General features: G+C 40.8%; 2 protein-coding genes and 1 non-coding gene across 3 annotated transcripts; 2 read left to right on the forward strand and 1 right to left on the reverse strand.

The window, feature by feature from the left end:
• The first annotated feature begins 206 nt into the window (after positions 1–206).
• LOC114245476 (uncharacterized) lies at positions 207–3,334 on the forward strand. Its single transcript, XM_089738086.1, has 2 exons — positions 207–446; positions 565–3,334. Exon 2 carries the CDS (start codon positions 607–609, stop codon positions 2,413–2,415), a length of 1,809 nt encoding a protein of 602 aa, XP_089594212.1. The 5' UTR covers positions 207–446; positions 565–606; the 3' UTR covers positions 2,416–3,334.
• Positions 3,335–16,902: 13,568 nt separating this feature from the next.
• On the reverse strand, positions 16,903–17,064 carry LOC114250106 (U1 spliceosomal RNA). The gene has a single exon (XR_003625039.2). It is a non-coding gene; the product is annotated as a U1 spliceosomal RNA (small nuclear RNA).
• Positions 17,065–19,725: 2,661 nt separating this feature from the next.
• BmorLPTQ (acyl-CoA Delta(11) desaturase-like) lies at positions 19,726–26,682 on the forward strand. Its single transcript, XM_028181122.2, has 3 exons — positions 19,726–19,943; positions 25,132–25,468; positions 26,010–26,682. The coding sequence occupies exons 1-3, from the start codon at positions 19,745–19,747 to the stop codon at positions 26,494–26,496; spliced, it is 1,023 nt and encodes a 340-aa protein (XP_028036923.2). The 5' UTR covers positions 19,726–19,744; the 3' UTR covers positions 26,497–26,682.
• The last annotated feature ends 910 nt before the right edge of the window (positions 26,683–27,592 follow it).

The raw sequence follows: 27,592 nt of genomic DNA on the forward strand, positions 1-27,592 counted from the left end.
TACAATTCAGTGTTAGATCTATTTATTACAAATATTGATAACATGTCTAGAGTTACATACAGTTAAGGGACTGTACTTGATTAATAATAATGCATATTTTTATTCACGGAATTTGCGATGTAGCTGTGTTCAGGGTTGAGTCTTATTATAACTAATAATTGCTAAACATTTATTCTTTGCTTTTGGACTTATCAGAGTTTTCTTTTAGGATGTCATCGCGATCAAGAAAAATTATTGATTTAATTCAGACTGAAAATAGTAAAAGTCCTCATCAAAATCTTGACAACCAGGTAAGTAATTATTGAATTGAAGGCACTTTATTTCGCCTATGCTTACCTATATTAATCACCTAAAATATAATTATTTATCATTTATAGGCAGATACTTCATCTAATGAGCTGATAAAACCTAATGATACTATTAAAAGTCAGAGTATTGAAGTTCAGGTACGTTCTTAACTTTACTTTTACTTTCTATTTATTGATGTAATATTATTATATATAGGAAATTACCTTATCTTTATTTATATGAATCTATATAGTAACCTTTCCTAATTACTTACAGATATTATGTGATATTAAAAATAAACCTGAAAATCAACAATATATGGATGTATCAGAATATTTTGAAGCTACTAAAGGCCGTAAAAAAACACCTATAGATTATCGCGTTTCACCTGTTAATCCTGATGAAAGCGATGCAGATTTAAGCGATGGTGATCCTTCTTTTCAAATACAAAACGAGAAACGGGGTAATGTTTTATTTACATCTATTTATCGTTCGAGTTCTAGTAGTAGTTCTTCTTCTACCTCAAGATCAAGTTCTTCATCATCTAATAGCTCTAGCGATGAGTCTGCGGAAGAACATAATGCTCATAACAAAGAAAATACTAGATCGGGCCCATCAATACAACTTGATAAAAGAACAAGTGACATAATGAAAGATACTATAATGCATGATTCAACTTCGGCAGCAAATAAAGCAGCTGTTGCAGATTTTACTAAAGGTAGAAAACGCACTAGACAACCGGAAAATTGGAAACAAACGAAATGTAAGATTTTGAGAAATTCAGGTAAATCATATATTAATAGCAAAAATACAATAACTAAAGCTCGTCAACTCAAACCACCATGTAATGATACATGCAGATTGCGATGTTTTACCAAGATTAATACTGTTCAAAGGCAAAATATTTTTGATAAATATTGGGGAATTGGGGATATTCATAATCAGCGATCTTTTATTTTGTCATGCTTAACTAATATTGAACCCAAATATAAATATACCAATGCTTTGGCCCCAAGAAATTGTAACAAAGCTTTCCATTTTACTGTTAACGGTAATCCAATCCGCGTTTGTAAAGTTTTTTTTCTTAATACTTTGGATATATCTGATCGTGTGGTTCGTACGGTTAGAAGTAAGACTGACGAACATGGAGTTTTGAAGACTGATTTTAGAGGAATGACTTGTAACCGTAAATCAGATGAGGTATTAATTTCTGACATCAAAGAATTTATTAACTCGATTCCAAGAACAGATTCCCATTACACACGCCAATCATCGACGCGTGAATACATAGATGGTAGTAAAACGATAGTCGATCTTTTTAGAGATTTTGAAGAGGTACAAAAACAAAAAAATAAGTCTGCTGGAAAATATTGCACATTTTATAAAATATTTACCACCCAATTTAATATATCATTCTTTCGACCGCGTAAAGACCAATGCGACCTATGTCTGCAATATCAAAATTCATCCGTTGAGGAGAAGCTTCTGATACAAGAACAATATAATTGTCATTTGGAAGAAAAAACCCTCAGTCGACAAGCAAAATATAACGATCGATGTAAAATCGACAATAATAATAAAGTAATTTTATTTGATCTTCAAGCAGTTCTTCAAACACCTAAAGGGGATACTTCAGCCTTCTACTATAAAAGTAAACTCAATAGCTATAATTTTACTGTTACCTCTTTAAACAAAAAAGTAGAAGAAAAAATTCAGGATTCATATAACAGTGTGCATTGTTATTTTTGGTCCGAAACAGACGCAAAAAGAGGTGCCAATGAGATAGGGTCATGTTTATTAAATTATTTTGAATATCTTTGTACTGAAAGCAGAGCTACAGCTACTAATGACGAAGGCCTTGATCTTATACTGTATTCGGATAATTGTGGAGGGCAGAACAAGAATAAGTTTATCGTTACGGTGTATCTTTACGCAGTGACACATTTGAATATAAAATCTATTACACATAAATACCTAATAAAGGGCCATACACAAAATGAGGCCGACAATGTACATAGCCTTATAGAGAAGGAAATCAAAAAGAATTTGAAATCGGGACCAATATATTCTCCCCATCAATATGTATCGATCATTAAAAATTCACGAAAAAAGGTTGCAGGTTTATAGTTAATGAGTGTTCTTTTAATAACTTTTATGATTTTAAAAATCTGCAAGAATGTTGGGGGTATAATTTTAGTAGAACCAAAGATGGGAAAACTGTTGTATGGAATGACATAAAAATGATTAAGGTAACAAAGAATAACCCGTTTTATTTTTTTATTAAAGAATCATACAAACAGCAGAATTTTTCTGAAGTATATGTCCGGAACAGGCGAACTAAAATGTTGCCTTTAAACCAATTAACACTAGTTAAGGCTTACACAGGCAAACAAGAGTTGAGCGAGAATAAAAAAAAAGATTTACGCGAGTTAATTACTAAGAATTTGATACCTAATTTTTATTCTGATTTTTATGATTCCATTCTGTAATGTTAGCTGCAAAGAAACTGATTTTATTTTTTATAATTTTAAATTATGTAAATTAAATTTATAAGAAAAAAGGATTAGAAAAGGTTTGCGAAACCTTTGTGTTGGATTATACGATTAACTACTTTTGAAAATTTTTATAATATAAGCTGCTGGAACTGATTTGAACCAAAGCAGCCCAATCAAGTTTAATGTGAGACTGATTCAATTATGTCTTAGAATTTAATTACTTATAGTTTGTTAGTTAATTAGATAATTATTGGTAACAAATTAAAAAGTTCTGTGAAACTATTAATTATGTTAAGTAAATAAACATAACCAGATTCTATTAATTAGTTTTATAATGAAAGTGTATTTTTTAAGTTCTAGTAACATAAGTGCAACAACGTTAATAATTTTCGGAGTTTTAATACAAGTTTGTCTTTATTGTTGATTTTAGTTTCCATTAAAAGAGACCAAACTGAGAAAAAATGTTATTATTTTTAGTAATAGTTTGACTTATACCTAAAATGGCCAGTCGCTTTGTATGTGTGTTTAAAATTAAAATGACTTAAAACAAACGAAGTTGTTATACTTTTTAACGAATAACCTTTCATTTAATATTAAAACGACCTAAAACTACATTCACAATTTTAACAGCCAGTAATATACAAAATAAATAATATTTAATAAAAATTTAAACTACGTTTAAATCCTAATTTCATATACTTTGATAAACGCAAAAGTTAAACTGTAAAATTATCATATTGCAATATTTATAGCTAAATAAACAGCCCGACCTCTAATTGCAAATTGTTTTTAGCGATTTGCCAAAAAAGTGATTTTTTGAATTCAGTCACTTTAATACTAAGCGTGCGATATGGCAAGATAATTGCTTATTACCACAAATATAAATACACTGCATGTTTAGCTAGTACACAAAAAATGCTTTTATTCCTCATGTTCTTACACAAAGAATAACATTATATCAAATTTATAATTATAATATATTATAATATATAATATAATATAATATAATATAATAATTATAATATATAATAATAATAGTATATAATATATAATATATAATAATAGTACCAATAGTAATAGGAGCAACCGGAGTAATAGCCAAAAGCCTACAGAAATACTTAGATAAATTAGATGCAAACATCAACCCACACATCATGCAGAAACAAGCTGCCATACACACGGTCATCATCATCACGAAAGTCCTGGGGGATACGGTCTTCGTAGGAGGGGAAACTGAGCCACCCTTTCCCTGAGGGTCTCGGGGCGGGAGCTCAGTAAACCGAGCCTAGAGCTCGAGTAGAGGAACTATAATAATTATAATTTAATCAAAATACTCAAAAATTTCAAAACATAGTGAAATTAAAATTGCAAAAATATTCTCATAAAACATTTGTTATGATTTGCAACAGCAATTATGTAGTTTTTGTTTTGCGCCGTTTTATACGTGTAATGTTCACATTAATTTTTATGTATGTTTTGAGAACAGAAACTAGGTTTTATCATAATTACCAGTATTAATGCTACACAATCTTTATAGGAGCTACTCGTGACTTTACTCTATTTGACACCAGGTGGCATTGTAATGTGAGATATCTTTTTGCATTTATGTGAGCCTAGTACTTGATTTCTCCGAGGTAACGTGACTTGCCCTCTTTATTTATTTATCACTTACGTTTGTGTGTTTGTTGTCTACATGATACTGGTAATGATGGTAATGACTTTTTTACTGGTGGTAGGACCACTTGTGAGTCCGCGCGGGTAGGTACCGCCGCCCTGCCTATTTCTGCCGTGAAGCAGTAATGCGTTTCGGTTTGAAGGGTGGGGCAGCCGTTGTAACTATACTGAGACCTCAGAACTTGTATCTCAAGGTGGGTGGCGCGTCTACGTTGTAGATGTCTATGGGCTCCAGTAACCACTTAACACCAGGTGGGCTGTGAGCTCGTCCACCCACCTAAGCAATAAAAAAAGAAAAAAAAGAGAAAAAAAACAGCCCACTGAGTGTGAACGTGTGTCAAATTTTCAGACTGCGTATGAATGAAACAAACAGCTTTCCATGGATCCTATGGATAACTTTATTCACAGTCCAAAACACCTACTAGGGACACATACATACGAAGAGCCTCTAGTAGACTTATGCTTCTCTAAAGAGGCATTTGAAGGCATCCGTGGGTCGAAATCGCGATCTAGTGAGAAGACCTACCTGGTAATTTAGTGGACTGATGGTATGCTAAGTTTCACGTCGAACTCTTCGGCGATTTCCCTCGACCAGATACAATAAGATATTAGACATCCGTGGCCCGAATGTCATGTATGATTCCGACTTCCGTAATTATAAACTTTATTAAAAAACAAACCAAAATTTAAAAATGTGTTAACGAATCAACGTCGCGTAATACCGGTCACTCACATGCGCACGAATACGCAAACCCGCAAGTGTGGGACGACATTAGCGAATGATTATGCAAAATTTTCGCTGCATTCGTGGTTTTCCAAGCTGTGTCGGTTTTTTAACAGACATCAAAGCGCGCGAACCTCGAACCCTCGCGTAGTCTCCCACACATTCGCTTGCCCAGATGCGCCGACGATTGCGAAGGTAACGGACGTATCGCCATTTTCATAGTTCGTGACGTCTACTGTGTAGCGTATCTTCATCAAAAGAAATCCCATAAAAACAGCATGGCTGTTAATGATGTCTGGGAAAGAATTCAAAACTCTTTTTCTTTTCAATGTTCTATTGACGAATTAAAAAGGAGGAGAAATTCGTGAGACATTCGTAAACAAGTGTAGGAGGAAGCGCAAACGGGTTCGCAAATTGAGTATGCGAACCCATTTGCACAGCTGCTAGGTTTGCAAATGAATGTTTGACGGCCCTTCACATGCGCGCAAACATTCGTACAATGTAGTGGCCTATGTCAGTGGCCGGCTCATACATTGATGGCTGCGATTGGCTAACGATGACGTCATATCGCACGAACCAATCAGGAAACACAATAGTGGCACCAATTGTCAAAATTTAAATTTATTACACGAAGAAAAACAGATGGACGCGCGTGACATTTCTATTTTGTAAAATAATTAAAAATAATATAATGATAATTTGAAGAAGTAAACGCATTTATTCATTTTCTTGGCCACCTCAAGATACTTCTAAGAAATAGACGCAACAAAATGTATTTTGAAATTGAAATTTGAATTGAATAGTGAACTTTACACCCAACAATGTACAGACCTACGTGTTTGAATCATTACATTTGTAAATATACATTTGGAGACCGATGCCTCTGTGTTAACTCAAAACGTGCTTCCGGTTGTACTGGAGGCTTCCACAAAATTTATAAGGAACTAGCTGACCCGGCAGACTTCGTAGTGCCTCAATCGATAAATAAAAGACCTAAACTTTTGTATAAAAAAAACTTAAAAAAACCAAAAGGAATCCGTCCGATCAAAGGAAAAACAAAATTGTTATTTTTATTTAATTCCTAGCATATTTATATTTATCTACCTTTAAAACCTTCTCTGGACTAACACAAATAATTCAAGACCAAAATTAGCCAAATTGATCCAGCCGTTCTCGAGTTTTAACACACCAGGTATTTTAAACACGCCGTCGACGCGCGTTCGTAGCGATACAGACGCGATACGCACGCAAGTCAGACGCAGCCTGTAGACCTTTGCACACCTGTATAAATTCAAATACGCGTTTGAATCGATACAAAGACAAGAAACCACCACCTCTTACTGGTGGTAGGACCTCTTGTGAGTCCGCGCGGGTGGGTACCACCACCCTGCCTATTTCTGTCGTGAAGCAGTAATGCGTTTCGGTTTGAAGGGTGGGGCAGCCGTTGTAACTATACTATTGAGACCTTAGATGTTATATCTCAAGGTGGGTGGCGCATTTACGTTCTAGATGTATATGGGCTCCAGTAACCACTTAACACCAGGTGGGCTGTGAGCTCGTCCAACCATCTAAGAAAAAAAAAACATTCTGTGGGATAAAAACGCGCCGTCGACACGCGTTTGAATCGATACAGACGACAACAAGCCGCTCTGTAGGATAAAAGCGCGCTTAAAAAACGTGGTGTGCACAGGCCCTTACGAATGCAATTCATGTTTATATATAGATATAGATTAAAAAGAGAAGATGTAGGTACGTGCAAAATTATTGAAAAACTATTCTTTTGGTTTTATTGAAACTGTTGTCTCTTTTCTGAGTTATATCGCATTGTCAGGAAATCTGTAAATTAATGACAGATGAGTAAGTTCAGATGATTCAGAAGACGGTTGTCTATTTTGCATGAAGTGCGGCTGGTGCACGACCCCAATGCTGTCTAGCTAACACTGCGTCGACTGACTTGACCTTGACATGTCCTTCTTCAAAAGAGGCTTGTGGAGAGTATTAAGCGGTAGGCAGCGGCTTGGCTTTGCCCCAGGCATTTACTAACCCCGCTCGACGCACAAGTCTGCCCCCGCTCGACGGCGGCAGACTTGTGCGTCTCACGCGCCCGCTACCTCCTTCTGCGAGATGGTAACTCTTAGAACACTTCAGGAACACGTTACAATTCGCAATTCACTTCTTCCGTTTCGCTTCAGGTGATCCTATCATTCAGGTGATTAATTTTTTTCAAAGCAACGGCTTTTTATAATCAATGCCTATTGCCTTCGGTTCTACTGGCGATAGTCTACTTCATATCAGTTTAAGAGAAATAAGTCAAATAAGTGTTTGTAATTTTCGGCCTGAAGACTAAAGCAACTTTTAAATGGTAAAATTTGGAACCATATTCCTTAAGATTCAAGGTTTAGGAAAGAACGCTTTGTACTTATTACATTTTAAATATTTTAATTTATTATTGCCCGTGTAGGCAGACGAATATACGGTTCACTTAATGGTATTCATCGACGCTCACGAACTATAGCAATGTCAAAGGCATAGCCAAGGCGCTTTTAAATTAGCATTGTGTTATTAGGCAGTTGATCACACATTTTAATCGAAATTACAATCTAAACGAATTAATTATTGTTTTTTGACATAGCTGACGGAGGTGACACAGGAGTAAACCTTAAATAAATGTTTAATAAATTACTTTATATGAAGAGTATATAATTAAAAGGAAAATGTCTAAACACATTTCATAAAAATAAGTTTACTACGATAAATGCTGCTCAATTATAATATTTAACAGTTATAACCTAATTCCATATTGGGGTTTGTATTGAGAATATCAAAAGATTTTAATAATCCTAATTTCGTTATCGTGTTGTTATGTCCTATATATAGCTAAAGCTAGCTGTAACTCTGTAAGAAACTTTGTGTACAAACTCAGCACATTTGTCTTGTTTAGCCGTGCGCGTTGCAAGCCAGTTTTTTTACATGTTATTTTTTGTGTATCTTTTTAGCTTGTAATGTGTATTGTGAGCCAAATAAATAAATAAATATAATAAAATTTTTATGAACCATAATTAAAATTACTTAAATAGCTTAATATCATGCTTATTACTTTCATTTTTCATTCGTCGTGGACTTCGCGCTCCTGGAAGACTCATTTTTTCCTTTTTTTAAGATTGAAGGATTACTGGTGGCCCTGAGCCATTTCCAATTTCACCAGGACAGGTGGGCGAGCAAAGGCTCAGCCAGGAGGGGTAGGATTTGCTAACAGCTGCCCGAGCGCCTCCGAAGGAGACCTAACAACTCAAGAGCAGCTGCTTCGCGAATGAATCTACTACCGGATTGGAATCGCGACCCGCTGAGAAGATCCGGCGAGAAACTCAGCGGGCTGATGCATGGGTTAGGTTGTAGTATTATTGATCGAAGGTTAGGTTGCACGTCGACCTCTTTATCGAGTTCGACGAGTACGGTTACCGGGGTCCCTAAGCCTGCTCCTAGTGTTAGAGCTGAAGGCGTCTAATGCAAAGGTTATTGCATCTGATGGATCCGTAAGGACGTGATTTTTTTACCGGAAATTAACGATTATCCTAGAAGTTGTTCTTAATGATTATGTCTACGACTCGCCAGGATCGAATAAAATATTTACTATACAAATACATACTACATAAACGTCATTTATTTATTTATTTATTTTATTATTATTTGTGGTCATAGTTTAATAAAGATTAATAGGTTAATCTATATATTAATACGTGAAGCAAAAACTTTGTATCCCTTTTTACGAAAATTGCGCGGACGGAGGAGTATGAAATTTTCTACACTTATAGAGAATATGGAGAAGAAGTGCACAATGCTAATATTTTTTAAAAATAATGCGTAAAAGATACATTAAATCAATAAAGAAAACATTACACACACTACATATAATTTGACGCACACACGCATGCATACTATTTATTGTCAAACTTTTGTTCTTGACGTCTGTTGTCAAATTGAGTATAGATTAAATATTGTTTGTCTTTATTAATATTTTTTTATAGTGTAGCCTTGGCGAAATTTGTGATTATAGAAGTATAAAATACAATCATAATAGTGTACAAACTTACAATTCCAATTAGTTATAGTCGAATTTCGACTACTGCGGGACCTCTAGTATTAATAAATGTATCAGTATGTCCTGCTAGTAAAGCGTACCCAAGAGATTGTTACGGGAAACGAAAATTTTAAATATCCCAAAATTACTTAAATATGTGTTTAGATCGTTTTCGGCTTGCAACATCTAATTAACCTTGCTCATTACGTGGGTCAATTAATTCTTCATGACTTTATATAACAATTAAATACAACTTATACGACATAAACAACGCATTTGCAAATCGCGCAGCCTGACCGACGACATTACTATTGGTGGGAGTTGGTTGGTCGTCAAGTGGTGGTGGTCAAGTTGAAGGAAGCCCTAATCTCAGGTACGAACGTAAGCTTTTTATTAAATACTAGCTTTTGCCCGCGACTTCGTTCGCGTGGAATAGTTACTTTGGCATAACGCAAAATTTTACCCCCACTTCATTTACGTAGAAAGTGAAAATATTTTTGAATTATAGAATGTTAAAGAGCTATTTAAGGAACAGCAAAATCACGCTTTTTAACCGACTTCAAAAGAGGAGGCGGTCAATTCGACCACCATTTTTTAATCTTAGATATGTCGGAGGAGATACAGATGGAACGTTTTTAAAAAGTGTGACGTCAGCATTGCTGACGTCACGGTTATTGCTTTGTTGACGATAACTCATGTTTGGGTTTCCGAAACAAAACTTCACGAGAACTTCACAAGAACTTCGTATATTGCACGAGAAGCATAACAACGTTACAGAGATATCCGTACAGTACAACGGCTCGGACACGAATCAATCAGTGCTAGAGAGCACGGCCGTATTTATGGGGCTTCGTACCCGTGAGCGTGTTGACACGTTTTAAACACGTGAGCGTGTTTACACGTTTTTCAAACACGTGAGCGGGTTTACACGTTTTTCAAACACGTTTTAAAGTATTGAAATTACAATAAAAGGAACTGTTTAACATTAATTTCTTATCACAGAGTAATTAGTTGATGATCAGTAGGTAAATAGTCATATTTGCGCCGACACGGCCATACTGACAGGCGGTGCGCGCTCTGCACCAGCCGCCCATGTATGGTGTATCACCAGAGAGTTCTTGGAGTCCATCTGAAACAATGGAATGTCTGTTTCTGAGATTGGTATCTGTGTACCTTTTTATGTTACTTTGAAAGTAACTTATTTTGTGTAGTTTTATATTGTGACGTCCACTGTGGTACTATGTAGTGGACGTACACTGTGGTATTATGTAGTGGACGTACACTGTGGTACTATGTAGTGGACGTACACTGTGGTACTTATGTAGTGGACGTACACTGTGGTACTTATGTAGTGGACGTACACTGTGGTACTTATGTAGTGGACGTACACTGTGGTACTTATGTAGTGGACGTACACTGTGGTACTTATGTAGTGGACGTATACTGTGGTACTTATGTAGTGGACGTACACTGTGGTACTTATGCAGTGGGCGTACACTGTGGTACTTATATAGTGGGCGTACACTGTGGTACTTATGTAGTACAGAATAAAGATTGAGAAGCTTTATACAAAATTGTTATAAGTATAGGAATGCTGTACATGGGAGGTGAGCGATGATATTGAAGTGCTTGTAATGCTCCACGCTTACTCGCACGATTTATGTACTCGTAGATATATCGATACAAATGCTCCACGCATAATTGCACGATTTGATTTCTCGTAGATAGGATTGATGCTGTGGCGCTGAGCGGTCTCGAACGCCGTGGTCCACAGGGGCTCTAATGGAAGTGGGAACTAGGACGATGCTGGGGCCTAGGCCTAAGTCGGTCAAAGTTAGTCAGTCATAGTCAATCATTTTGACCGTGGTCCCCAGAGGCTCTGAAAAGTAATGTTTTTTCTTTTTTTTTTTTTTTTTTTTTTTTTTTTTTCTTGCCTTTTGTTTAGGCTTATGAGGGTTTGATGCTGTGGTGCTGAGCGGTCTCGTACGCCGTGGTCCACAGGGGCTCTAAAGGATTGTGAAGGTCGATGCTGTGGCCTGGGCCTTATATTTATGACCGTGGTCCACAGAGGCTCTGAAAATAAATAGCGTAATGAAGAGCTCACATGGGAATGATGCTGTGGTGCTGAGCGGTCTCGTACGCCGTGGTCCACAGGGGCTCTAAAGGATGTAGGTAGGACGATGCTGTGGCCTAGGCCTTATGTATTATGACCGTGGTCCACAGGGGCTCTGAAATTGGTTCAAGGAAGGAAAATAGGATAGGGGTAATGTACAGGCTTACTTTTAATGATGGTCGACCCGTCAACAAAGACAAAGGCCAACGGCTAGATCTTACTGCTGATGTTGATACTGACTTTCTCATAAATTGGTAAACATTTTAAGTAACTATCAGGATAGCAGTAAGAAATATAAATCGGCGCGCGGCGGGGATGGTTAAGCGGTAGTTTCCGTTATCACTCGTGTTCGATTGAACTCAGTTTAGTCAATAAAACTTTTTGAATAATAATTATTGAAACCCAACACACACAACTTTCACAATGACAGGGTAAACCGACAGTTTCGTGCCACATACCAACAGACTGACTGACTGCCAGAGACTCATTGACTCTGACGGACGGACCGTCTGATACGGACTGGATGACTGTCTGACACGGAACGCCACGACTCTGTCCACGTACCGCCATTTTATACTGTGGCGTTACGGAGTCTACCCTACATTTTGTGATATTTATCAAAACAGCATTTCATCATTTAAAATAATAGTCAAAATAACGGCTTAATATTACTAAAAGTCTTAAATCACGACACGGCCATTCTGACATGTCACACGTCCCTGTGTGACGCTCCTGCTAGAAAAATAACCTTCTGTAATATCAAACAGGTTTCGTCTCGGCCAATCCTGATTCATTCAAGATTGAGGATTGGGATTCTTTCATTACAAAACATAACGTTAGCTTTCAACAAGATCTTTAACCTGTGTGAGTAGATAATTTAATTACCCAATTATTAGCGACACACTATACAACTGAAAAATTTCATTAACGCTCAATAAGCATTAGAAACCAGAGTCATTACAAAACTAAGTAATGTGAGTAGTATTTCATCAGTATTCAGTATCAATCACAAACTGTCGTTACAATCACCTCCATCTAGTGAGAGTAACTCATGCCACCTATATCGAGTGACGATAACCTTGATACCTCCATCGAGCGACGCAAATAAGTGGGACCTCCATCCGGCACCCAACTTCAACATAAAACACACGCTCGATTTAGGTGATGTGTTCAATTACCAGTTTTATAAATGACACCGAATACTTATCTTTACTAATCACACGAAATAGGACAACAAAAATCCTTACTTTAATCAGTTAGTTGTATCGTGGTCTTTTGACTCTACATCTTCTAAATCACTAGTTTCAACAAAATCGTATTTAGGGATTGCACTACATTTTGATGAATTAAGCACACACACATAGTAAAAGCTTAGAAAATTCTCAAGTATACGGAAATAATTGATCACAATAAACTTCTAGAGCAAATTAAAGAGCGGAGGATGATCAGAGCCTTGTACCACCGTCGTTTATTCATTCAACCATTTAATTAAGCATAATTAAATTATCGAAACTTCACATAAGCCTCTCTATCGCCACGGCTCTCCCGCCGACCAGCAATCGCAATTGCCCTCATGATGCGCATCCACAGCGTGAATCGCCCGTGTGCATCACCCCCTGACTACACACGATGGTATTTACAGACCCCGACCTCCGTCAGAGCCAAACGCGCACCGCGCACCCACGGACTACTTGAGTTGCCTCAAGAGACATCGATTTCTACCGGGCTACGACTACGTAATAGCTACTAGTACGGTCGAACACAATACGGCCGATAGAGTCTTACTAGAGTTTCCAGCACAACTTAGGCTCACTCATCTTCAATAGGATCATTGTCAACATCAACTTCGACTGGTACATGACCTACTGATATCCTCCTCAACCTATCGTGTGCATATTTGTACGTACGCTTACCGGAAAATTTTAAATTTTCGCCTTTGTTTGATTAAATCGCGCCTTATCATAATCTTTTGTTCTCATACGCTATCTCGCGAATTTCGTCAATATCAATTTCAGTCTACATCGCTACACATCAACGACGGTCTTGCAACCTTGCCGATTAAAAGCTCGAGTGGCGATGCTTTCGTTACACGACTCATCGTGCAATTAATAGCTAGCTGAACCTCACCTACAACATCTTGCCACGATCTGGTATCACTAGTCTACCGCTGTTAACATTGCTTTTAGGACACTCATAACGCGCTCTACCTGTCCATTAGTACGAGGGGAACCGGTTGCTCTCTGGTCTCGTCAAGGTTAATCTCTTGTTTTCAGTATCATTTAAAGTAAAAAGCTTTTCGGGGTATGGCACGCGAATTATTAAAAGCTCAAGAGGGCTCACCCTTTTTATACGTTGGATAGAACAATTTAAAAAATATGTGCTTCTAGCACTTCTTGTCAAGAACATGTCAAGAACAATTCCATGAGCTAATTGCGAGCTTGGTCAGCAATAACGCAAGTGTGGGCTTCGAATAAGGACACACTAGATTTAAGTGCTTATTTCGCTGAATGCTCAATCTCACTGAACCGATTAAAACAACTATCGGGTAGTACATGACATTAAAATGGTTAAGCAATAAATCATCGCAAAGGATTTGTTCCGTACAGTTTTGATCAAAACAACAGACCCTTTATGAGAACCATCGCATAAAATTCCTGAATTATGAAGCTACTACTAATAGATTTCTCGACAAGAGAACATTCGGCATCAGATTCCAAATAAAAGTAAAACGACTCACCAGATTTTTCTCATTTACCAAAACACCCGATGTTACGCAGCTACCGGCACGTCGCTCTGCTGCTGCGTTGCTCGCGGCCGTCGATGACATCGCGCCATCAATTTGCCTCGGCGGCAACTCGTGGCAATGTTTTTGCTTAGATGGGTGGACTATGAACGAGCTCATAGCCCACCTGGTGCTATGTAGTTATTGGACCCACATATATCCACAACGCAAACGCGTCATCCACCCCGAGATACAAGTTTCAAGGTCTCAGCATAGCTACAACTGCTGCCCCACCATTCAAACCGAAATACACCACTGCTTCACGGCAGAAATAGGCAGGGTGACGGTACCCGTGCGGTCGATGGCACTATACGGATCACCCGTCTGGTGCCACGTCCTTACCCACTAGAACGTCGCTGCGCTGCGACGGCGGCAGCGCGCGATCGCGGTCAGAGTCATTCAAGGATACCTCACAGTCTCCTACGAGGCGGCGCGCCCTAGCGCAAGTGCAGCCGGAGCGCGAGGGCTCCAAACTCGGCAGTCCGTGCTGGAGGCGTAGTCTCGTCATTTGGCGGACCCGTCGGCCGGCCTCCGTACCGTCGAGGCGATCTGCCCGGTTCTCGCAGACTGGATGGGCTGCGACCGCAGAAGTCTCACCTCTGGCTACCTGTGCAGACTCACAAGACATCTTACCACCAGCCACCACGCAAATTACAATTTTGCGGGTTCCACCTCTACTACACGATGTTACTCCCACACTGCGGAAGCCAACCGCGAACACTTGTCAAGCACGCACAAGCACACACTTCACCCGAAAAACTGGCATCCGCCTGCGGGACCCGAACACCGCCGCATCGTCAGACACGAACGCACCGGACGGTGTATCTTACAGGTCACGACGACTTCAAATGTGTCAATTTTCTTCCCCACGAAAAATTGCTTGCTTTCTTGTTTGCTTGCTTGTCGTCATGACAGATCCATTATTGTGATCGAACTTCCACTTGAGACTTGCACTTGCCTTAATTTCTTGCAACAGCTTGTTTCGTGTCCTATTTCCGCTAGTAAATGCCATGTGATAAAGTTTCTTCGTGGCTCAGATCTTCCATCGAGGTAGCAGACGCTATTACACGACTTGCGTATGCTGCATTCACGCTTTTGTGGCTTACCATTGCTTAAATTGATAAGCGTCGCAAATAAGTCGCAAATGCCTCCATGTGACACTTACGTATGAAATCCGCGACAATCATGATAAGGCACCGCCTTTCAGGGCCCCACTGAAGACTACAATGAGCCGTGCACCATCCAGTAGACGTTCATCGAGGTACATATCAATCGTAGCGCACCAAGCACATGGATCGGAATCTGTCTGTTCCCGAAGAATTTCTGACCCGTGATCTCAGATACCGTTACTGGTATTCTCATCTGCATCATGTTTTTCCGCTGTACTTCGAACATGTTCAAACACGTCACGCCAGTGAGAGTAGAGTCCTGATCCTTCACTTCTGATGTCGGAGGAGATACAGATGGAACGTTTTTAAAAAGTGTGACGTCAGCATTGCTGACGTCACGGTTATTGCTTTGTTGACGATAACTCATGTTTGGGTTTCCGAAACAAAACTTCACGAGAACTTCACAAGAACTTCGTATATTGCACGAGAAGCATAACAACGTTACAGAGATATCCGTACAGTACAACGGCTCGGACACGAATCAATCAGTGCTAGAGAGCACGGCCGTATTTATGGGGCTTCGTACCCGTGAGCGTGTTGACACGTTTTAAACACGTGAGCGTGTTTACACGTTTTTCAAACACGTGAGCGGGTTTACACGTTTTTCAAACACGTTTTAAAGTATTGAAATTACAATAAAAGGAACTGTTTAACATTAATTTCTTATCACAGAGTAATTAGTTGATGATCAGTAGGTAAATAGTCATATTTGCGCCGACAGATATATTAGGATAATAGATCACAGAATGCCCCAAATCGGAATTAGGTAGCTTCAAATAAATCCTGATGGTTAACTTGACTGACTTGAATTTTAATTATACCATATTAGCTAATATGTTAGCGTATATATATTATATTATGTATATTATTTATCATGTATGTGATATTTGTAAGTATTTGGCACTTTGTGCGTCTTAGGCTTAGGCTAGTTCATAGCGTTCGATGTTTTTAATGAAACTTCAATTAAGTTTACTCCATTTAAATAACTAAGAAGTTTGCTATGTATGATATTTTGTTTTTGCCCAAATTTTAAACTTTAAATGGCCCTACTGTGAAATTAGAAAAATGCCGCTTAAACCAAATACATAGCCTTCCTCGATATTATTTCAAACTTTCAAGCTGTTACGAATTAATCGTACTGCATGAGGGAAGCCAGATGAAGTGATACTGCATTAGGTCGGTTTTTCCTACCTATGCTGATTGCTGATAGCCTTGAGAGGCTATTTCAGCTTCACCCTAACGTGTAGGTGAGCTCACGGGGCTCAAGCCGGGATGTTGCTAACACTAGCCCTAGCAAGAGCCGTGCTTCACAGAATCTACTACCGGATCGGAAACGCGACCCACTGAGAAGATCCGGTGAGAAACTCAGTGGGTTGCGTCTGAGTTAATTTACTCTTCGAGCCCTTCGTTGCAAGCGACGGCTACTGGTGCTTGAGGTACCTAAAAGCACCGTTAATGGATTGGGAGAATCCGTAATCCGTAATGAAGTGTAGCAGTGAATCTACCACTGGATTGGAAACGCGACCCCACTGCAAAACTCTGACGAGATAGATAGAAAGTTCTAAGATATATAATGTGGGGGGGACAGCGCGTACGCAGTCCCCACTACCAAAAATTACGCGTCCGAGTTACCCGCATTAGGGGTAATCGCAAGGGTCAACCGTTCCGCAGTGCAATGGAGCAGCCTCGCCCTGGGGGAACCGCCTATTTGATCACGGTATCCCCTACGCCAGGTAAGTATGATTTAGGCTTTGAAATTTGAGCTTATGTATTTAGCTATGTTACATCTCGTCAGCGCGATTCAGAAAGTGATGGAAAAAGTATGGGTGACATCTAGTGGTCTGAATTGGAACTAAGCGGAATTTTTTATTCTATCAGACATGCGTGGTTCGCTGATTTGTTAATAGATGGCTCTGTTATCAAAATAAACTCAATCTTGCAAACATACAATTAATGTCAAATTTTACGTCATTTCGCAGTTTTCTTCATAATAATAATGTTTGTTTTGCATTCACGTAATGAACGTTCATCATGAATATTTGTATGCATGTCGTGGTCTAGGTCAAAGGTAGATAAATACACATAGGGAAACTTAGTAATCGGTATAACAGTAATACCGGTAGAATATATATTTTGTTTAGGCTAAGACAATTTTGATTACCTGCCGCGACAACTACCTACTGCTTCTGCTGTCTCAACTCGGATAGTCTCTCGGTGACCTCATTGTATTCGACCATGACGACCTTGCGTTGTGATATAGCATCCTTCAATTCCTTATCCTATTAAGATACGATACAGATTCAATAAAACCACCAAAAGTTTATTTTTATTGCCTCGATGGGTGGACGAGCTCACAGTCCACCTGTTGTTAAGTGGTTATCGGAGCCCATAGACATCTACAACGTAAGTGCGCCACCCACCTTGAGACATCAGGGTCTCAGTATAGTTACAACGGCTGCCCGCACCCTACAAGCCGAAACGCATTACTGCTTCACGGCAGAAATAGGCGGGGTGGTGGTATCTACCCGTGAGGACTCCGAAGAGGCTCTGCCACCAGTAAAACTCCTATAGATTATAACTGTAAAGCACGAATGTTAAGCGCTGCTTGTAAATATCGCAGCGTGAGTGTCGTTACCAATCTTGAGGACTTAGTGTAACGGCTGCCCCACACTCCAAGCTAGTGTTCATGACAGTTCGGGCTCCAATAACAAATTAAGCTGCTTAGATTATTTTTAATACGCTTTTATTAGCTTCAGACGTATGTATGTTTGTAACGGAACTTTTGAACATGATTTTGACCCCCTTCAAAACGTCGGATTAACTTGAAATTTGGTATACTTATTAAGGACCGATGACAATACAATATTAAAAAAAAATTGAATAAATTTAAATTCAACTAAAAAATGAAAAATAAATAATAGTTTTAAAAAACTAACAAAATACGCTTTTATAGAAAAGCTATCTATCTCTGAATATCCTGAAAAGCGTGGGGCTTTTTTACAATAAAATCATTTTTCCTTACACTATTTTTATTTCAAATTTATTAAAATTTATTTTTCAATTTTTTAGTTGGATTTTCTATAAAGGCGTATTTTGTTAGTTTTTTTTTAACTATTATTTATTTTGAGACAAGTAGTGCGCGCTTAATGCTTGAAGTTGCGGAATGAGGACTACAGAAATGAGGCTCGAACAATCAGCCTACTGTTATCGAGCAACACTTCCGGCCTCACATAATAAATTATTTACGAACTTAGGAAATATATAGAACTTATTATTCTTATAATATAATTAGTAATTTCATAATCAAGTAAATAGTTCATTCATATTTCTTTATACTTATAATATTTTATTGGCGCCTTCCGCTTGACAGCTTCCGGCGCAATAAGCCTTAATGTTATCTGTTACATAATTTGATATTATTAAATAATAATTGTACGTAAATAATCAGCAGAATAATTAAGATGAACAATGTTTAATATTACCTACTCAGTTTGTATTAAAATAGGTCAAGATGATTGTATAAATACCGACGCTTAGCATATCTCTGTTGCATTCGTATTCTACCCACCGTAACCTGTACTAAAGAAAATATATTATTTCGTGTGGACGTTAAAGTGTCTCAATTGTCGCCGCCAACCTGAGGATCCGTTAATACTACAGAAGTCTTCGTGTCTGGGTCCTTACCGCTGTGTCTTGGGAGTTTTCTGAAAGTCTTCATATTTGTAGTGCCTCCACGGTTGCCTTATTGAGATCGATTCGAACCAGTTCCGCTTTTGATTTTACATAACATTTTCTATTTATTTCTTGTTTATTGCACAGACGAGTGAATGAGCCGAAAACCCGCCTGGTGTTAACTGGTTATTCGCTCCCATTAACGGTGAAGGAATAGCACAGATTTTATATACTTTTTTAAAGTCCCAAGTCTAAAATATAGTAATTTTTTTTGACGTCATTGGCGTTAGTTGAAACGTCTGAAATGTCTTTTTTTTTGTTGTTGCTTAGATAGGTGGACGAGCTCACAGCCCACCTGATGTTAAGTGGTTACTGGAGCCCATAGACATCTACAACGTAAATGCGCCACCCACCTTGAGACATAAGTTCTAAGGTCTCAGGTTTTTTTTATTTATTGCTTAGATGGTTGGACGAGCTCACAGCCCACCTGGTGTTAAGTGGTTACTGAAGCCCATAGACATGCACAACGTAAATGCGCCACCCACCTTGAGACATAAGTTCTAAGGACTCAGGTATAGTTACAACGGCTGCCCCACCTTTCAAACCGAAACGCATTACTGCTTCACGGCAGAAATAAGCAGGGTGGTGGTACCTACCCGCGCTGACTCTCAAGAGGTCCTACCACCAGTAATGTCTCCATGTAAGTCTTCTAGTCTCATAATTTTTTTCTTTTCTTTCAGACCGCAATCATGTCTCCAAACATAGCGACCATTGTACCTTCACAAGAAACTGAAAATGAGTACGAAAAGCTTGTACCTCCTCAGGCATCGGAGAGAAAATACGAAATTATCTATTTTAATATCTTCACGTTTACTTTTGCACACTTATCTGCGCTGTACGGCGTGTACTTGTGCTTTACCAGTGCGAAACGGGAGAGCTTAATATTAGGCGAGTAGTACATACGTCTAACGATCCAAATAGTGCAAAGTATTGACAAGTAATCTGCTCAAGTCCTATCATCATCATCCTAATTATTTGTGGCCCGAAACAATAAGACCTTTACCATGTTATGTCATACTGTAATGCGGAATTTATATTACGAAATTAGCGTCATGCATGTTGAACTCAGTTTCACGAAAGTAGTTTCAGAGTAGTAGATCCAAGTCTGCAGTTCGCTGTAGCACGTGGGTGGGCAGGATCGACCGGTGAAACACTACCCTCTCACAGAAAATCAGCGTGAAGTGGGGGCCTCCTAGAGGCCACCGCGTTTCGACTGGTGAGTGAGAGTCCCGGTGCCCTTATCCCTCTACCTCGGGGCCCAAATAGCAACTGGCACTTTCATTATACTACACGTATCGCAACAGATTTTCTAGGGACTGTTGCGTTGCGTGTGGGAATGAGTATCAGTTGGCCCCTTCCTGTCTTTTTATTCCCTGTCCCACAATTCCTCACCCTCTGTGACCTTTCTCCTTCCCTTTCCTTCCCCACCCCTTATGCTATTTTTGATTTTTGTGATGGCGACGAGTGATACAAATAAAATACCCCAGGAGGGTACCAGTCTCTTAGAGACTGGAAAATCCCTCTCTGAGCGAGAGCGAGAGATGCTATCCTCTCGCTCTGGCTCAGGCTGCCCATCGTATTCTGGGGGGGCACATCAAGCGTCGTTTATCACAGCTGCTGGGTGCAAACTGAGCCCAATAACGAGGAAGTCCCCCTCCACTTTAGCAGTGGATTTTTCTAACATCAGGGGACTTCACTCGAACTTAAATGCCGTCCACCACCATCTCGAGACGGAAAGGCGAGATTTGCTTTTCCTGACGGAGACGCAGATTTCCTCCCCAACTGACACTTCATATCTAAAGTACCCGGCCTATAGCCTGGAGCACATTTTTGTGCCACGCGCCGGCGTGTGTGTGTACATCAGGGAGGGAATTTGTTACCGTAGGCTCAGCAGTCTTGAAGGCAGAGACCTGTCGACCCTTTGGGTGCGCGTCGATTGTGAGGATCACATTCGCGTCTACGCGTGCCTTTACAGGTCTCATAGCGGAAATTCGGAAATTGACCGGCTCTTCGAGCACCTGCAGGTGTCCACTGACAGAATACTTGAGCAGATTCCTACCGCAGAAATTGTGGTTTTGGGCGACTTTAATGCCCACCACTCTGACTGGCTTGGGTCAACACGTACTGACCATGCGGGAAGGTCTGCTCACGATTTTGCCATTGCCAATGGTCTGACGCAGATGGTACCTTCTCCCACACGTGTGCCGGATGTGGAAGACCATTCGCCTTCCTTATTGGACCTTCTGCTGACCTCTCGCCCCGAACCCATTCGGGTATGGGTCGATGCTCCTCTCGGGTCATCGGACCATTGCCTAGTTCGGAGCGTGGTGCCTCTCACCGTCTCGTCACAACCACTTCCATCTGGTAGACGACGTGTTTGGCACTACAGGTCAGCAGACTGGAACGGGATGCGCTCTTTCTTTGCATCCTACCCATGGGGGCAGATTTGCTTCAAGTCAGAGGATCCTAGCACCTGCGCTGACTCGGTTGCCGGCGTCGTGCTGCAGGGCATGGAATTGTTTGTTCCTAGCTCAGCGGTGCCTGTCGGTGGCAGGTCTCGGCCCTGGTTTGGTGGGTCCTGCCGTGACGCACATCGTCGCAAGCGGGAATGCTACCAGGCTTGGGCTATGGTAAAGGCCGCTAAGGATGTAAGCTCTGACTCACTCAAGAAGAAGTACAACTCTGCTTCCAGGTTCTTTAAGAAGCAAATTGCATTGGCAAAGTCAAATTACGTTGGGAGAATTGGCGAGAGACTGGCGCGCCTGCCATCTGGCTCTCGTGCGTTCTGGTCTCTCGCCAAGGCTGTCCAGGGTAATTTCTGTCGGTCGACGCTTCCACCTTTGCGTGGGGAGGATGATTCATTGGCCTATTCCGCAAGGGAGAAAGCCGATCTTCTTGGCTCTATCTTTGCGGAAAACTCGACTCTTGACGACAGGGGGAACACTCCTCCTACCATCCCAAGGTGTGAAACCACAATGGCGGACGTCCGCTTCACACAGTGTGCTGTGCGGAAAGCACTATTCTCCCTGGATGTCAACAGGTCGAGTGGGCCCGATGGAATATCTCCTATTGTGCTGAAGGTGTGTGCTCCAGAGCTGGCACCGGTTTTAACGCGCTTATTCAGACACTCTTATGTCCTCGGCGTTGTCCCACATTCATGGAAGACGGCTCTAGTACACCCGATCCCTAAAAAAGGCGACCGCTCAGATCCGTCCAACTACAGGCCTATCGCTATCACCTCCTTGCTCTCCAAAATTATGGAATCCATAATCAACCGCCAGCTCATGGGCTACCTGGAAGAGCACCAGCTGATCAGCGACCGCCAATATGGCTTCCGCAAAGGCCGATCAGCTGGTGATCTTTTGGCTTTACTAACTCACCGTTGGGCGCAGGCGGTTGAGAGTAGGGGTGAGGCACTAGGCGTTAGTTTGGACATTGCGAAAGCCTTCGATCGGGTTTGGCATAAAGCCTTACTATCGAAGCTTCCTTCCTATGGGCTTCCTGAGAGACTTTGTAGGTGGATCGGCAGTTTCCTTGCGGAACGGAGAGTTAAAGTCGTCGTAGACGGCTCATGCTCGGACCCCCGGACCGTAAATGCTGGTGTTCCCCAAGGCTGCGTGTTATCCCCGACATTGTTCATTCTGCATATCAATGATTTGTTGCATACCAGTGGCATTCATTGCTATGCGGATGACAGTACCGTGGATGCACTGTATTTCGGCCGCAGCAATATCTCTCGGGATCACGTCGATGAGTGTCGGAACAAACTTGTGTCTGAAATCGAATCATCCCTTGTGAAGATTTCCGATTGGGGGGGACTAAATCTAGTCCAGTTTAACCCTTCTAAGACTCAAGTTTGCGCGTTTACCGCTAAAAAAGCCCCCTTTGTCGCATCGCCACTCTTCGGAAACACTCACCTTTGTGCCAAGCCGAACATGGGCATTCTGGGCGTAGACATTTCGAGTGTTGTCCAGTTTGGCGGTCATTTGGAGAGCAAGGCTAAAATGGCCTCCAAAAACTCGGAGTACTCAACAGGGCCAAACAGTACTTCAAGCCGGCTCACCGCCTTAAGCTGTATAAGGCGCAGGTGCGGCCTCACATGGAGTATTGTTGCCACCTTTGGGCCGGGGCTCCGGGTTATCAGCTATCTCCCTTTGACCGAATTCAACGTAGGGCATCTCGGATTGTCGACGATCCTGTACTTACCGATCGGCTAGATCCTTTGGCACTGCGTAAGGATTTATCTTCCCTATGCATACTTTACAGAATTTACAATGGGGAGTGTTCCGAGGAGTTGTTCAATTTAATAGAAGCCGCTGATTTTCGCAACCGATCGTCTCGCCGGAACTATCATCCGCACCATCTGGATGGTTGGCGTTCCACTACAATGCGTTTTAAAAACAGTTTTCTGCCACGCACAGTAAATCTCTGGAATTCGTTGCCATCAGCGGTCTTCCCCAACAACTGCGACATTGGGTTATTCAAGAAAAGAGCATATTCTTATCTGAAGGGTAGGCAACGCACTGGCGTAAACGCTGGTGACCGTGGGCGGCGGTGAATCACTTACCATCAGGTGACCCGTCTTGCTCGTTTGCCCTTTTACTTGTTATAAAAAAAAAAAAAAAAAAATATATGCGAAAGTAATTTCGTAAAAAAATGAGTGTCGCGAAATCCACAGTATCGCAGTAACCATGCCACCATCAGCATCAAAGCTATATTTTGCTATATTCAATGTACGTTTTTTTTTTACCTAAGCTGGTAGCCTGGAGCGGCTATTCCAGCGTAACCGTGGCTAGTAGGTGAGCTCACGGGGCTAAAACCTGACGACGATGCTAACACGAACCCTAGCAAGAGCCGTGCTTCGCAGAATCTACCGCCGGATCGGAAACGCGACCCACTGAGAAGATCCGGCGAGAAACTCAGTGGGCTGTGTCTGAGGGTTAATTTACTCGTCGAGCCCTTCGTCGCAAGCGACGGGTTCGACGAGAACGGTGACCGGTGCTTGAAGTACCTAAAAGCACCGTTAGTGGATCGGGAGGATCCGAGATGACGTGTCAATGTATGTAGCTAAAGAAATGCTTATATACCTAAAAACTTAAAAAAAGACTATCAAGAAAAAATGACATTGGTAGATTCGAGGATGGTTAACAAGAAGGCATTTAGGTGCAATGAAGTTAGTCTCTGAGTTAGCAGATGAAGATCCTGAGACTCCTGAGAGCTAAACTATTTTCGAATGAGTGAAGATAATTTTGATTTTTACTGTAGGTGTTTCGGGTTCCAGAGACACTGTTGTCGCTGATTCATTAATGAATTCTACATTTTTACCTGTACTCCATCGTTGGTTTGCCATTTTCAACGCTTGAAGCGCGTGCCAGCTAAAAGTACATACATCCGCACAGCGCAGGCCATTTCGGGACATTAGTTTCACGTCGCGTCTACACTATGAAATTACTTGCATGACACTGATTTAATATCGCGCAGGGCACGAAACTAATTTGCATGCATGAAATGCATTACGAAAATATTCAATTACACGTGAAACTGATGGTAAAAGTAATGTCACGAAATTAATTTCATGCCACTAATTTCGCAATGTAAATTCGCCCTTACTGGAGCACCCGCACTGGAGTTCGGGATAAATAAAATTCTACCAAGGTACAACTAAAAACTGTATTCAACACCTAAAACACTCAACAAACAATTTAAAACTCTCAATTCGCTTCTTTCGCTTCGCTTCAGGTGATCCGGTCGCAGTTTCGCTTCGAGTAGTTCCGATTACTGACCGACTGCGTGCCATCTCTGCAACGCTTTTATAGTCGAGACGAAATCTCTAGAATCGTCGAGAATATTCCACAAAATTGTAGTATTGTATGTTTCCGCTATCTGCCAATAGATGGCGTTGTACTTCTCGAGCGTTCTAGATACTATTAGATCCTTCGATATTCGTTCGACTATTCGGCGATCGATGGCATTACTCTCGCCGGCGTAACAATACCATACGTTATAAGAAATTTCGCGTGCTTTCCTATTCTGTATCTGTTGGTTTATGTAATAAATTTCGGAATTGATATTTTAGGTTACATAATAGGGGTGTTAGCAGGATTTGGAGTAACAGCCGGAGCACACCGCCTGTGGACCCACAGGACATACAAAGCCAAAATGCCCCTGCAAATCCTACTCATGTTATTCTACAGTTTTGCCTACCAAAATTCAGCCGTTCATTGGATCAGAGATCATAGATTGCACCTTAAGTACAGCGATACTGATGCCGACCCGCATAATGCCACGAGGGGCTTCTTCTACTCACATATGGGATGGTTATTGGTAAAGAAACATCCTGAAGTTAAGAGGAGAGGGAGATCCTTAGATATGTCAGATATTTACAGTAATCGGGTCTTGATGTTTCAGAAGAAGTGAGTTGTGAATTTACTTTAATATTTTTATTGGAAGATCTCAGTTTTTTGGTAATAGCTCGAGTGCTGAGCAAAGTGTTATAAGATGTTATTATAGTATATACTATATACACAGGTATAATAGGTATATCGAAATACCAGCGACTTCCATTTGACACCATACAGAAAAGGGCCGTTCGCATTGTCGGTAATCCCATTCTCACGGATCATTTGGAGCCTCTGGGTTTTATTTATTTATTTATTGCTTAGATGGGTGGACGAGCTCACAGCCCACCTGGTGTTAAGTGGTAACTGGAGGCCATAAACATCTACAACGTAAATGCGCCACCCACCTTGAGATATAATTTCTAAGCTCTCAGTATAGTTAGAACGGCTGCCCCACCATTCAAACCGAAACGCATTACTGCTTTACGGCAAAAATAGGCAGGGTAGTGGTACCTACCCGCACGGACTCAGAAGAGGTCCTAGCACCAGTAAAGACAATAGACATGACAATAGAATAACCGGAAAATTTTGTTTATAACAAAAACTCTACTTTCAGATACGCAATACCGATCACGGGAACCATCTGCTTTGTTATCCCCACTCTCCTACCGATGTACCTATGGGGGGAGTCCTTCAAAAATGCTTGGCATATCACAATACTGAGATACATCATTACGCTCCACGTGGCGTTCTTAGTGAACAGCGCTGCGCACATCTGGGGGTACAAGCCTTACGACAAACGGATTCTGCCAACGCAAAATCTCTTCGTGTCATTCATGGCTTTCGGAGAAGGTTTCCACAACTATCACCACGTGTTTCCTTGGGACTATAGGACGGCAGAGCTTGGGAATAATTACTTGAATCTGACGACCATGTTCATAGATTTTTTCGCTTGGTTAGGTTGGGCCTATGATCTGAAGTCAGTGCCTGTCAGTCTTGCCGAGAGCCGAGCTAGAAAGACGGGAGACGGAACTGGTTTGTGGGGCTGGGGAGATAAAGATATGAGCGAGGATCTCAAAAGACAAACTGTCGGGGATAATTGAAGGAAATTACATTATTGTTCGTTTATTTATTTTGTGGTTTTTATTTTATTTTTAAAGTGGCCCAAAGCGCTAATGTTAGGATATTCGTTGGAAGGGAGGGTTACGAAAAACTGAAAGTATAAATTAAATGTCTTTCGCCTCGTACTTACCATTCCCGATCCTGCGGACAGAATGGAAAGCAGCCGACGTCGCCCAAAACACGTCATTTCGGATCCTCCCGATTCACTAACGGTGCTTTTAGGTACCTCAAGCACCGGTCATCGTTCTCGTCGAACTCGTCGCTTGCGACGAAGGGCTGGCTCGACGAGTAAATTAACCCTCAGACACAAGCCACTGAGTTTATCGCCGGATCTTTTCAGTGGGTCGCATTTCCGATCTGGTGGTAGATTCTGCGAAGCACGACTCTTGCTCGGGTTCGTGTTAGCAACGTCGTCAGGTTTGAGCCCCGCGAGCTCACCTTCTAGTTAAGGTTACGCTGAAATAGCCTCTCAAGGCTCTCAGTCTTTTTGTAAGAGGTTTTAAAATAGTTGTCTGGTGGACATATATAAAAATCAGCTTTCATGATTTTATGTACCTTGAGTACCTGATACCTGGAAATTGGCCGTCTAAGCAAGGTAGGCATGCGTTCTTAGTACATACTAACATTACACAATCGGCCACATTTCGTTCGTCAGAAAGAAGAAACGCATAACTGCTTCACGGCAGAAATAGGCGGGGTGGTGGCACCTACCCGTGCGGACTCACATGAAGTCCTACCACCAGTAATAAGTGGGTCCTACGTGTAGAAAAGAAAATATCCACAGCCAGGCAAATGAATAAACAAAAACAAGTACCAAGATCACATAAACACGAGTAGTTAAGTGTTGTCTAAACTTGCGCAGTGTACGTAAGATTGAGATTTGAAAGTTTAATGAAACTAATTTATAAGTACTAAAGATTCTTATCTTATTGTGTATGTACGTCTCTACTATATTACTATATCTGCTTAGATGTCATATTTCCAGCTGATCTTACACTACAGACTCATGTCCTTTCATAAGGACTTTTTGGCGGGAACGCGAAGAGTGAAGTTGATTAATATCTCAAATTAATCATC

The sequence above is a fragment of the Bombyx mandarina genome, chromosome 24 (assembly GCF_030267445.1).
Source record: "Bombyx mandarina strain Sakado chromosome 24, ASM3026744v2".
Lineage (NCBI taxonomy): Eukaryota > Metazoa > Arthropoda > Insecta > Lepidoptera > Bombycidae > Bombyx > Bombyx mandarina.

What these genes read in the sequence shown, in the direction of transcription:
- LOC114245476 (XM_089738086.1), top strand. Translation starts at nt 607, where the DNA reads ATGGATGTATCAGAATATTTTGAAGCTACTAAAGGCCGTAAAAAAACA.
- BmorLPTQ (XM_028181122.2), top strand. Translation starts at nt 19,745, where the DNA reads ATGTCTCCAAACATAGCGACCATTGTACCTTCACAAGAAACTGAAAAT. An exon ending in ACGGGAGAGCTTAATATTAG is followed by an intron (nt 19,944 to 25,131) that starts GCGAGTAGTACA and finishes TTGATATTTTAG; the next exon opens with GTTACATAATAGGGGTGTTA. An exon ending in GTCTTGATGTTTCAGAAGAA is followed by an intron (nt 25,469 to 26,009) that starts GTGAGTTGTGAA and finishes CTCTACTTTCAG; the next exon opens with ATACGCAATACCGATCACGG.